This window comes from Ovis canadensis, chromosome X (genome assembly GCF_042477335.2).
Source record: "Ovis canadensis isolate MfBH-ARS-UI-01 breed Bighorn chromosome X, ARS-UI_OviCan_v2, whole genome shotgun sequence".
In the NCBI taxonomy this organism is placed as follows: Eukaryota; Metazoa; Chordata; class Mammalia; order Artiodactyla; family Bovidae; genus Ovis; species Ovis canadensis.
Window position 1 is genome coordinate 16,250,516 of NC_091727.1, and position 13,646 is coordinate 16,264,161.

The following is a 13,646-nucleotide window of genomic DNA, read 5'->3' on the forward strand; positions in this document are numbered from 1 at the left end:
GACTACTGATGCCACTCAGGAGTCAGGTAATATGAGAGAGGAAATAGAGTGAGCAGATGGTTATGGGATTGGGAAAAGAACAAGCATGGGCTGATGCTAACAATGACTGGGTATGGCAGCTTTGGTTCCAGGCATGAAGGGGAGTGCATTCTAGGGGAGTAGAAGCTTCCATGTTAGTACCAAGGAATGTAGCAGCCAACACCTAGCATGGAAATTTTGGCAACAGATTAAAAAAACTGCATTTATCTGCTGACTCCAGGAGTTCCATGAAGTCTATGGGCATGTCCCTTAAACTCTCTGAGCCTCAGTTTTCATCTGGGAAAATGATACTACTAACTCCTGTGGCTACTTCTCAAAAGTTTGAGGTACTCAGGTGAGATAGAGGGTGAAATACTTTGTGAGTTTCAAAACACTCTTTGAATTTAAGGCATTAATTAATGGATAATGACTTCCAGGGCATTTAAAAATGGTCTGACTTACATTTAGTGGAAACTAATCTAGTATGAAAACTTCAAAGATGGCATCTCAAGGTTATATTACAACTCAAGCTTTTATAGACTTGTTTCTTCTGTGAATGGCATTAGAGGAAAGTCAAGTGTTCCTGGGAAGAATTACTTCCAAAATGGGGTGTTTGTGTGTTGGGGAATTTGGGGCAGGGGACAGAGATGATCGACTGTTTTTTTTTCTGGTGCTAGTGACTAGAATACCTTCCTAATGATTAGTTCCTTGATAGTGCGTTCAAGAAGCAGGCAACCTGATGGCTCATTAGTAGCAATACTTCTTTCCTAGTCTCCTTTTGTCTTAAAGGCTTACCCTCCTTGTTCCATGAAGGTGGCGTTTGCAAGAAGCACCTTAACCTCAGAGTAGACGGGAGGGATGGAACAAAGCTCTGGGCTGCTCTTTCCAGGATCACCATTTTTGCTTCTTTTCCGGTTCCCTCGCAGAGCTTGCTCTCCTGCACTACTACACTGGTTCTGTATCCTTAAATTCTCAACTTTGGCTTGCATGCCCCCTAGTGGCAGGTCAGATGCACCCCTTGTTACCCTGTTTGTTGCGGTACCATGACAGCCCATCTCTGCACTCCACTCTGTTACTAAGTAGAACCTCAGTTCACAAATGTGGAATGAGAGGTTTGATGATTCTGACTTGCCACTCAAGTGGGACCTGGGGACATGGGACTTGATTCTGAGCATTTGATTCCCATATTTATACACTGGAAATGATTCAGAAAAAAAGATGACGTAGTTATAACTGTTTTAGATTTTTTAAAAAATGACTTAAAAAGAATCTAGATTATTTTATGATCTGCTTAGCTAATTTGAAAGGATCAAACTGTTGCGAATATTTGAAGAAAGGAATGCTTGTACTTTCCCCCCTTCATCACATTGGTAAATCTTTTGTCACTTACCCGAGTGTTCAATATTTCATGTTTAGTCCTGGTAGCAACTTAGGGGAACACACACAAAAAGGTATAAAGCATCATGTCTGCCCTTCAGAAGTTTATGTTCACATTAAACTCTAGTCACGAAGTGTTCACATTTATTCCCTTGAGAAAAAAATAAGTATAATCCTCGGTAACTTTTATTGGGATTTAATATTTCTACTTCATTTCACAAAAGACAGATTCTGTGAGCATTTGCTTATTGATTTCTTTTTAAAGTCCTTTTCAGTGGAGAGAGAACTGCAGGATAACAGCACTAGTTACCCAGACGAACCCTGGAGGATAACGGAAGAGCAGCGCGAGTACTATGTCAACCAGTTCCGGTCCCTTCAGCCTGATCCGAGTTCCTTCATTTCAGGTAATGAAGTGTGGTGGGTGAGAACACAGGTCCCAGCTTACTGTCTCACATAAATAACAGTGCCCATCTTGAGAAATAGTCCATTCAAAATGAGTACAAAAACCTTCTATGATTTCAGTTTGTTTTTCTCTGAGGTTGAATTTCTTACCAACTATAATCCATGTAGAAAAATACTTGGCAACGGTATTTGGAAGTTTATGTTTCCATCTCAAAGGAGTTTAATGGGAATATGAAGCGTCCTGGTCCAGATCCTGTGCCTTATTAGCTGGAGCAGTTCTGGAAATGAGTGTTACACCAAGGTGACACTTTTAATTGCTTACTCATTATGTTGGTATTAGAGCAAGGACATAGTGCAGCCTCCCAATGAGTTGCTGTCACAGTTCTCCTTATGCTATATACACCTTAGAGTTCAAGTTCATGCTCACTTTCTTTGACTCCAGTCTTTCTCTGGTTTTTCTGAGAGAAAAAAATTGGTTGGAAAATTGGCCAGCATTTTTATGTCCATATATTAGTTCTTCTGTAGTATCTTCAGAAATATATATTCGTGTTGTGTTCTCATGCAAAATTCAAGCTGAGAGGAATTGATTTTGTTCCTACGTGCCTATATTTCACCTGGCTGAAGAGTAAACAAGCTGAAATAGTAGAGTCTGGAAGAAAAATTCATAAAACTTTGTTTTTATACTTTAATTGTGAAGAATGACAGTATGTCCTTGATAGTTGTTACCTGACACATTGCAGTGTGGACTAAAATTAATTTTCTCTCCGGACATGCAGTGTGTAGTTGGAATATACCTGTATAAACACAGATATCATTGTCTGATTGGTAGTAGTGGCTTTATTTGAAGGCAGAATGTTGTAGATACAACAAATTAATGTTGACAAAATGATTTTTAAAAAAAAAACCAGAAACCCAGATTTCATGTATTGACCACATGTTCATTTTATACACTGCTTAAATGAGTTTCTTCGCAATGTATATACAGATATTTAGCCAAATGAAAATAGGTACTTGTTAGGAATAATTTTTTTTTTAAACCTTTATATCTCACAGAGTTTCAAATGCAAACACAACTCTAGTGGCTAGTATAACAAACCTCTATATACTTACCACTCAGCTCTCACAATTTGTTTTTATCTATAGCCTCTCTGAGCCTTGATGGTTTTGAAGCAATTTCCAGACCATTTCATTTGAAAATATTTCAGGATGTATCTGTAAAGATAAGACTGCTATTAAAAACATAACCACAACTCATTGGCACATTAAAAAAAAAAACACAAAATAACCCACAAATTGCTTAATATCAAGTCTTGCTCAGATTTCCCTGATTGTCTCGCAACTGCGTTTTGAAAATTTTCATTTGATCAAGGGCAGGAGAGCTTCATACATTGCAACCAATTAATGGCCCCTTTTAAAAAACACTTTAAGTCTACATACTGTAAGATTCATCTATTTAAAGTGTACTATTCAATGTTTTTAGTATAGTCACAATCTAGATGTAGAACTCTGGGAGATAGTGGAGGATAGAGGAGTCTGACATGCTGCAGTCCATGGAGTAGTAAAGAATCAGATATGACTTAACAACTGAAGAACAATAGATTTAGAACACTTCCCCCCAAACCACCTACTTACTAGTATTTATTTCCCATTCCTGCTTTCCCTACCACCCATCCCTTAGCCTTAAGTTACCATTTTAAACTACTTTCTCTGTCTATAGAGTTGCCAGTTCTGGGCTGTTCATATAAATGACATTGTGTAATATGTGTTTTTTGGTGTGTGACCTCTTTTACGTAGCATGTTTTTAAGGTTCATCCATGTTGTGGTATATACCAGAACTTCACTCCATTATCATTCCATTGTATGGACAGATCATATTTTATTTATCTTTTCATCATTTGATTGACTTTCGGGTTGTTTTCTCTTTGGCTATCAGGAATCATGCTGCTCTGAACATTTGTGTACATGTTTTTGTGTAGATGTATGTTTTTGTCTCTCTTGGATATATACCTAAGAGTAGAATATCTGGCTTATATGATAATTCTATATTTAACCTTTTGAGAACCAGTCAGACTATTTTCCAAAGTGACTGCACCACTTTGCATTGCCACCAGCAGTGTCTAAGGGTTCTAATAACTCCACATCCTTGCCAACACTTGTTACTATCTTTGGTTGAATCCACCTTAGTGAATGTGAAGTGATATCTCTTTGTACATGAAGAATGACATTGACCATCTTTTTATGCTCTTATTGGCCATTTGTATATCTTCTTTGGAGAAATGCCTATTCAAATCCTTTTCTGTATTTAAAATTTTTCTTAGTTTTTGGCCATACCTCGCAGCATATGATGTCTTCATTCCCCAGCCAGGGGACAAATCTGTGTTCCTCACTGTGGAAGCATAGACTCTTAACCACTGGACCACCAGGGAAGTCCCTCCTTTGCCATTTAAAAAAATTGTTGAGTGGTAAGAGTTCTCTATGTATTCTAGATACAAATTCTCTAGACATATGATTTGAAAATATTTTTTCCCTAGTCTGTGGCTTGTCCTTTTATTTTTCTGATGGTGTCTTGCAAAGCAAAAAAGTTTAATTTTGATGTCCAGATTATTTTTTCTTTTGTTGCTTGCACAACAATCATATCTAAAAAAATCAGTGCTTAATTCAAGGTCATGAAAATGTAAGAGTTTATTTGCTTCTAAGCAGGAATATATATGGAATATATATTACAGTTTTATTATTATTATTTTTGGCTTGTGGGATCTTAGTTCCCAAAACAGAGGTTGAACCTGGGCCTCCAGCAGTGAAAGCACAGAATCTTAACCACTGGACTGCCAGACAATTCCTTATATCATAGTTTTCTTCCTTCCTTCTTCTCTCCCTCCTTCCCTTTCTCTCTTCCTTTTTCTCTTTCTTTCACGTGGGATCTTAATTCTGGGAAATGAAATGAAATGTTAGTCGCTCAGTCATGTCCGACTCTTTGTGACCCCATGAACTGTAGCCCTCCAGGCTCCTCTGTTCATGGAATTTTCCAGGCAAGAATACTGCAGTGGGTTGCTGTTCCCTCCTTCAAGGGATCTTCCCAACCCAGGGATCCAACCTGGGTCTCCTGTGTCTCCTGCATTGGCAAGTGGGTTCTTTACCTTTGAACCACCTGTGAAGCTTATAATGGGTTACTGGTCTTTGTTTTTGTTTTTGTTTTTTTTTTTTTTTTTCAAATGTCTCTGTATATTGGATGTGTTAAAATTTGGTCACTGATGGATCAATGTTGTGTGTCACTTCAGTTCAGTCACTCAGTCATGTCCAACTCTTTGCGACCCCATGGACTGCAGCGTGCCAGGCTTCCCTGTCCATAACCAACTCCTGGAGCTTACTCAAACTCATGTCCATCAAGTCAGTAATGCTGTCCACCCATCTCAGTCATCCCCTTCTCCTCCCGCCTTCAATCTTTCCCAGCATCAGGGTCTTTTCAAATGAGTCAGCTCTTCACGTCAGGTGCCCAAAGTATTGGAGTTTCAGCTTCAGCATCAGTCTTTCCAAAGAATATTCAGGACTGATTTCCCTTAAGATTGGCTGGTTGGATCCCCTTGCTGTCCAAGGGATTCTCAAGAGTCTTCTCCAACACCATAGTTCAAAAGCATCAATTCTTCGGTGCTCAGCTTTCTTAATAGTCCAATTCTCACATCCATACATGACTACTGGAAAAACCATAGCTTTGACTAGACGGAACTTTGTTGGCAAAGTAATGTCTCTGCTTTTTAATATGCTGTCTTGGTTGGTCATAACTTTTCTTCCAAGGAGCAAGCGTCTTTTAATTTTATGGCTGCAGTCACCATCTGCAGTAATTTTGGAGCCCAAGAAAATAAAATCTGCCACTGTTTCCATTGTTTCCCCATCTATTTGCCATGAAGTGATGGGACTGGATGCCATGATCTTAGTTTTTTGAATGTTGAGTTTTAAGCTAACTTTTAAATTCTTCTCTCTCACTTTCATCAGGAGGCTCTTTAGTACTTTGCTTTCTGCCATAAGGGTGGTGTCATCTGCATATCTGAGATTATTGATATGTCTCCTGGCAGTCTTGATTACAGCTTGCGCTTCATCCAGCCTGGCATTTTGCATGATGTACTCTGCATATAAGTTACATAAGCAGGATGACAGTATACAGCCTTAACGTACTCCTTTCCTGATTTGGAACCAGTCTGTTGTTCCATGTCCAGTTCTGTTGCTTCTTGACCTGCATACAGATTTCTCAGGAGGCAGATCAGGTGGTCTGGTATTCCCATCTCTTGAAGAATTTTCCACAGTGTGTTGTGATCCACACAGTCAGTGATCCAGCAGATGTTGGCAATTTGATCTCTGGTTCCTCTGCCTTTTCTAAATCCAGCTTGAACATCTGGAAGTTCACGGTTCATGTACTGTTGAAGCCTGGAGGATTTTGAGCATTACTTTGCTGGCATGTGAGTGCAATCGTGTGGTACTTTGCACATTCTTTGGCATTGCCTTTCTTTGGGATTGGAATGAAAACTGACCTTTTCCAGTCCTGTGGCCACTGCTGAGTTTTCCAAATTTCCTGGCATATTGAGTGTAGCACTTTCATAGCATCATCTTTTAGGATTTGAAATAGCTCAACTGGAATTCCATCGCCTCCACTAGCTTTGTTCGTAGTGATGCTTCTTAAGGCCCACTTGACTTCTCACTCCAGGATGTCTCACTCTAGGTGAGTGACCACACCATCATGGTTATCTGGGTCATTAGGGTCTTTTTTGTATAGTTCTTCTGTGTATTCTTGCCACCTGTTCTTAATATCTTCTCCTTCTGTTAGGTCCTTACTGTTTCCGTCCTTTATTGTGCCCATCTTTGCATGAAATGTTCCCTTGGTATCTCTAATTTTCTTGAAGAGATCTCTAGTCTTTCCCGTTCTATTGTTTTCCTTTCTTTGCATTGATCACTGAGGAACGCTTTCTTATCTCTCCTTGTTATTCTTTGGAACTCTGCATATAAATGGGTATATCTTTCCTTTTCTCCTTTGCCTTTAGCTTCTCTTCTTTTCTCAGCTATTTGTAAGGCCTCCTTAGACAACCATTTTGCCATTTTGCTTTTCTTTTTCCTGTGGATGGTCTTGATCACTGCCTCCTGTCTTCAGTGTCATGAACCTCCATCCATAGTTCTTCAGGCACTGTATCAGATCTAATCCCTTGAATCTATTTGTCATTTCTACTGTATAATCATAAGGGATTTTATTTAGGTCATACCTGAATGGTCTAGTGGTTTTCCCTACTTTCTTCAATTTAAGTCTGAATTTTGTAATGAGTTCATGATCTGAGCCATAGTCAGCTCCTGATCTTGCTTTTGCTGACTGTGTAGAGTTTCTCCATCTTTGGCTGCAAAGAATATAATCAATCTGATTTTGCTGTTTACCATCTGGTGATGTCCATTTGTAGAGTCTTCTCTTTTGTTGTTGAAAGAGGGCACTTGCTATAACCAGTGTGTTCTCTTGGTAAAACTCTGTTAGCCTTTGACCTGCTTAGTTTTGTACTCCAAGGCCAAATTTGCCTGTTGCTCCAGGTGTCTCTTGACTTCCTCCTTTTCATTCCGGTCCCCTATAATGAAAAGGACATCTTTTTTAGGTGTTAGTTCTAAAAGGTCTTGTAGGTCTTCATAGAACCATTCAACTTCAGCTTCTTGAGCATTACTGGTTGGGGCATAGGCTTGGATTACTGTGATATTGAATGGTTTGCCTTGGAAACAGATTATTCTGTTGTTTTTGAGACTGCATCCAAGTACTGCATTTTGGACTCTTTTTTTCGACTATGAGGGCTACTCCATTTCTTCTAAGGGAAATGCTCTGTGTAGCTGTAGTTCACTGGGCTGAGAGACCCTTTTATAAGAAAAAGTCTGGATTCATGGTTTTAATATTTGAATGCCAACAGCTTTTAAGTCTCCCTTCTACCTCTTCTCTCACATGTTCGTCTCAAATAGATATGAAAATGACTGGAGAGAAGATGAAAAGGAGGCTGGTTTGGGGTTTCTTCATTGCTTGGGAGGAGGCTGGGGTGTGGGTTCCAGCTCCTGGTTTGAGCATCTGTCCACACCAAAGGAGGGAGCACTTGGGCTTTCTCAATTGTCCTCTCTCTGTACTTGTTAGCTGTCAGCTTCCCTGTGGGTGGGACGACCATTACTCTCTCTACTGTGTGAAGGCCAAGCCAGGCCAGATCTCTAGCTGTGGGTTTGAGTGTATTGTGCTTTGAAGAAAGGTAATCAGCGAGGAAAAAGAAGAATGAAATGAGAGAATGCCTTTATATCTATAAAATAGCTGACAAATATGCTTTCAACACTTTTTAAAAAATATTTATTTATGGCTGTGCCGTGTTTTTGTTGCTCTTCGTGGACTTTCTCTAGTTGGCAGTGAGCAGGGATTCTAATTGTGGTCGTTTCTCGTTGCAGAGCACAAGCTCTAGGGTGTGTGCGCTTCAGTAGTTACAGCATGTGGGCTCAGTAGTTGTGGCTCATGGACTCTAGAGCAAGCATTTAGTAGTTGTGGCACAAGGGCTTAGTTCCTCTGCAGCATGTGGAATCTTCCCAAACCAGAGATTGAACCCATGATGTGGATTCTTGCCCAGTGTACCATGAGGGATTTCCCTCAAGACATTTCTGACAAATGTTTGACAAGTTGGCTATATGGATGGCCAACAGTCCTATGTCACCATTATTTCCAGGGTGCTCTGGGGGAGGAAGCTCATTCGTTTATAGGGTACTTGTCTTTGATCCTTTATATATCAATGGAAAATAAGTCTGCTTTAGTGTCCATTATAATCCTTTGTTTTAAGGCCAATTAGAAGACTTACAATCACTAAGGAAAGACATTTGACTTTATCAGTTAAGAATAGCATTTAGGGCTTTGACTTGACTAATTTTTGTGTTAGAATTGTGAAACTGTTTTGAGAGCAGAAAGCATAAAAATTTCAATCTCAATAAGGATTGAGACTAAACATTTTAAGTGCAGCTGGAGCATGCAGCTAGGTAAGATGCAGAATGGAATCATTTCCATTGATATTGGTGAATTTCCAGTGAATAAAGGAAGTAGTAATAGTTCCTGGATACAATTCTTGAAGAGCCACCAAGAGATCTAAAATCTCACTGAAACACTTTCCCATGATGCCTGTCTTATCTGTAGTGTGATGAGGTTAGTGGTATTCATTTTCTTCTTTTTGCTTTGTTTCCTACCATGATTGTGTATTACTTTCACATACCCTTTCATTTAAAATGCTGGACAGATTTTATTTTGAAAATTTTGATATTTGTATCTTTTAAATTTTTAGTAAATTTTGCAGATTTTCAGAAAAATGAAGAAGGAACCTGAACATAATATACTTTTCATGTGATAATAAGTATTATGTCACTACTTCTTTTGCCTATCCTGATTTACATATTCTTTTAAAAGCTGTTTGTATGTTGCTTTTAGCCACATGATTTGTAGTTGCTTTGATGAATAATTGTTATGTTTGTGGTTGTTATATGGTAGGGATGGCTGAATGAAAAAACTGGTAATTCATCTATACATAAATACATAAATAAAAAAGCTGTTCTAGGTAAGTAATTAATGATTTATTTAAACAATGGCTCTTGACAGGTTCTGTTGCCAAAAACTTCTTCACCAAATCAAAACTTTCCATTCCAGAACTCTCCTATATATGGTAAGTACAATTAATGCCTTGTAGTTTCATACTGTTATCCATAGCTATCCCTTAGCTTCTACTTTTGCATTTTAAAGCAATAATGTTTTGAATTTTTTAAAAACAACCTAATAATAGAACTTAAATTATTGTTGCTGTGAAGATTAAGTTATTATATGAAAAGTGCAATGAATAGTGTCCAGAATGTATTATTCACTATTTTGCCTATTTAAAAAGTAATTTCCTGATTCGTATCCTCACCTAGATGCCTTTTCAATATAAGCAGTTGTGAGCATATGAGAATTTCCATCTTGTGTATTTTCAGATTTTTCTACTTCATGTGCTGCACATAACTAGAAAATCTTGAAAAGCTATTCTTTATAATATTTTATGAGGCCAGGTGAACAGAAGGTCCACAGATATTTTGGAATTAAGTTAAATTTGACTATTCTTGCTGCCTCTGAGTTTCATAAATTTGGCTTGTGTTTATCAGCTGGACCCTGGCTCAGACTTGCAGCTATGGTGCACTCTGTACCTTGCTGCCGTGCCAGCTGCATCCCTGGCTCCAGAAGGGCTTCACAGCCTGGTCCAGATGGCTCTGTTTGCTTTTATGAAAGCGTTTGGTGCCTCTATAAGCTCCTGGCTGTGTGTCGGCTGTTCTTCCTCGAGTCTGAGTGGGAGGCCATGCTGCTATAAATATATAATTAAAGTACTGGAATATTTATGTAAAACTTTTAAAATGAGGATTTATAAAAAATTATAGTAGGATTTAAAATTGCTTGTCATGTTTTGTGCATCATATTGAAAAACTATTCCATTGACACTTGTAAATGCTACCGTATCTGGGATCCTGATCTGGCTTTCGGTTCTTTAGCAATATATTCTAACATTAAAGAAAAAATGGCAAACATTATTAGGCTTTAAAGCTTGGGAAAAAAGAAGTTATCATTTTGTAAAGAATACAGTCTGTTTCGGCAGAATTCCCAGTCTTAACATTATCGGCATGAGGGTTCCTATCTTTTTGTTGAGATGTATCCACAGAAGCTTTGTGGGCTTCTCTCCACCTATCATTTAAAAAAAATTCCCTGGTTCCTTACGCTGGGGGGCTGGTATTTTCTGAATATTCCAAGGAGAGGTGGGTGTGAGGTTCCAAAGGAAAGTTCCAGAGCTTACCTTCCATGGTTTTTCTTTCAAGTAGAAAAAATATGCCTTCTCTCTCTGCTTGTCCTAACACAGGCATATTTGTCTCTGTATGCCTAAGAGACTGGTTGAGCTTATGGGGTCTTAGTTGTTTTGGCAAGTCTGTCTCTGCTTTTCAGTGGAAAACAATGACTGAAGCAAAGATAAGCCTTTTCAAGCCTCTCCCTTTCTTACTTTCATCTCATCCAGTTCCAGCCTTCCCTAGTTGCTATTTTTATCTGAAAACATAATTCAACAAGTATTTACTGAGCTTATTTGTATTTTTCCCGGAGAGAATTTTCAAGCAAATTTTTGATACAACATTTGTGTGACTTGAAAAGTTCAAGGTTTTTCCTTAAAGCTGAAAAATGAAGTACTTGTATCTGAGTTTGGGTAATTGAGTAATGGCCAGGACACTGGTGAAAGGGCAGGGCCAGGTGAAAGGGCAGGGCAAGCCCTTCCTCCAACTATTTTAGGTGCCAGGCTTGGGCACTTCACACCAGGCATTTATTGAATGAGTGTCAGCTAACTGTGAAATTGTGGGCATCCTGTTCCTTTTCATCCCATAGTTTTTTGATTGTGCATTCCCTTAGAAAAACAGATCTACTGGACAACTTGAAGACTTTAAATTTTTATTTATAAAGTGCTACTTATGCTAGTGGTATTGATTGTTCATCCTCTGTGTGGCCTCCTGAGATTTTATATGAGTTTGGGGGATCCTGCAGGGCCGCCACCAGGGAGCCTAGGAGTTGTGTTTGCATGTTTGAGGCTGAGCAACTTTCCCTCTGAGCCCCATGTTAGGCGCTCATGATATCTGCTATATTTAGGGAACTGAGTGATGCCGACTGCGATGGAGCCCTGACCCTGCCAGAGTTCTGTGCTGCATTTCACCTCATTGTGGCCCGAAAGAACGGCTACCCACTGCCTGAGGGCCTGCCTCCAACTCTGCAGCCAGAGTACCTGCAAGCAGGTAAGGCCTGGTCATAAATCCCAAACCTTAGGTGTTTCCCATCCTGACCTTATAAGAAACTTTTGTTTTTCAAGATGATGTCCACATACTTTGAGGAGTTCTTTGTATCTATAGTTACTGTCTTTAACTGATATTAGACTCACAACTTATCATGTGAGTCATAGGGATGATCTGGGTGAGTGTGAGTACTGTCTGGATGGATTTAAACCAAGGTCACTTCAGTTCAGTCCAGTCGCTCAGTCATGTCCGACTCTTTATGACCTCATGAGCTGCAGCATGCCAGGCCTCCCTGTCCAATACCAACTCCCGGAGCCCACTCAGACTCATATCCATTGAGTTGGTGATGCCATCCAACTGTCTCATCCTCTGTTGTCCCCTTCTCCTCCTGCCCTCAATCTTTCCCAGCATCAGAGTTTTTTCAAATAAGTCAGCTCTTTGCATCTTTCATAAAAATTGTGGACCAGGCAACTCCTGAACCCCCAGCTGATAAAAACATGAAGAGGAAGATCTACCTTTAGAGCCAGTGCTGACTTGGCATCTTCAGGCCAATTCTGGTGTCCCCAAGTGACCTTAGGTAATGGAATGGACTAGGATTCTTGTACCTAATGAAAAAGTTTAAAAATTCCACACGGTAAAATGTATGAAAGGCTGTAATCTTAAAGGTACACTTAAGTTTTTCATATGTATCCACCCATATAACTGCAATCAGATGAAAGATATAGAACATTCTAGCATGCCAGAAAGTTGGAATAGAATCTCTTTGTCTTTTTCATTAATTAACAGCAATCCCCAATTCTCTGGAGAGGAAAGAGTTACAGTGAGTCCAACATTTGTATTAACTTCTTTGGAAGATTGAAAAAATTAGTAGTGTCTTTTGACCATTCAAAGGCAGTGGGCTGATTTCTGATGTGAATTCTATTACTCACGGAAGTATAGCTTCCTTTGAAAGAAACAGCTGTCCAGAAACAGCTGGTGGTTTCAATAGCAATTCTCACTTTTTAGGGAGGATCTCTAAAACATGATAGCTTAGTCATTGATGATTATTGGCAAGAGGGAACCAGTGTCTAAAGAAAATGTGATTAGTCATTAATAGAGCATAAATTTTGTGGTTAGATCTGGAAGAGGTCTTAGATTATCTTGTCTTGTCCCCTCCTCGTAAAGGCATGAGATTCAAAGTGACCAGTTGCTTATCTAAGTCAGTCTTGAGATCACTGACTCTTAAATATTAATAAAAAGTCTGTCATTCTGTGGTAGGTACTAATGGGTGGAGGCTCAACCAAAGGGAAGAGTGTCTGGTGCCAGGGACAGGTAGAAAAATTGGAGGAAGCATGACCCACAGGATCATGCCCAGAGGTCCTCAGAAAACGTATGAAGGGGAGGGTTCACAGAGCAAATGCAACTACATATTTCAGAACTTGGACTTTGCTTATAGCAGCTGCTTTCTGACACCAGCGGACTGTAACTCCAGCCTGCTCCCTTTCCTTTCAGGCTTGGGGAGACTGTCAGGAGTCCCTAGGAACTAGTTTGCAAGTGAGCAGCATGATACACTGCTGTATTTCCTCTTCAGTGTCTCTCTCTATGTCCCTTTCTCTGTCTCACTCTCCCCTCTCTCATTCCATTTTGGTTTTTTTTCTTTATTTTAATTGGAGGCTAATTACTTTATAATATTGTGGTGGTTTTTGCCATACATTCATATGAATCAGCCATGGGTGTACATGTGTTCCCCACCCTGACCCTCCCTCCCACCTCCCTGCCCATCCCATCCCTCAGGGTCATCCCAGTGCACCAGCCCTGAGCACCCTGTCTCATGAATTGAACCTGGACTGGCAATCTATTTCACATATGATAATATACATGTTTCAATGTTGTTCTCTCAAATCATCCCACCCTCACCTTCTCCCACAGAGTCCAAAAGTCTGTTCTTTACATCTGTGTTTCTTTTGCTGTCTCGCATATATGGTCATCGTTACCATCTTTCGAAATTCCATATATATGTGTTAATACACTGTATTGGTGTTTTTCTTTCTGACTTA

The 13,646-nt window shown here is 39.5% G+C and overlaps 1 protein-coding gene across 2 annotated transcripts in view; it reads left to right on the forward strand.

The window, feature by feature from the left end:
- REPS2 (RALBP1 associated Eps domain containing 2) overlaps positions 1-13,646 on the forward strand; it is a 251,389-nt gene that overhangs the window by 105,607 nt on the left and 132,136 nt on the right. For both annotated transcript variants that reach the window (XM_070291379.1, XM_070291380.1), the window contains exons 6-8: positions 1,661-1,799; positions 9,422-9,485; positions 11,471-11,613. In XM_070291379.1, coding sequence (XP_070147480.1) covers positions 1,661-1,799; positions 9,422-9,485; positions 11,471-11,613 — 346 coding nt within the window. The remainder of the gene's footprint in view (positions 1-1,660; positions 1,800-9,421; positions 9,486-11,470; positions 11,614-13,646) is intronic.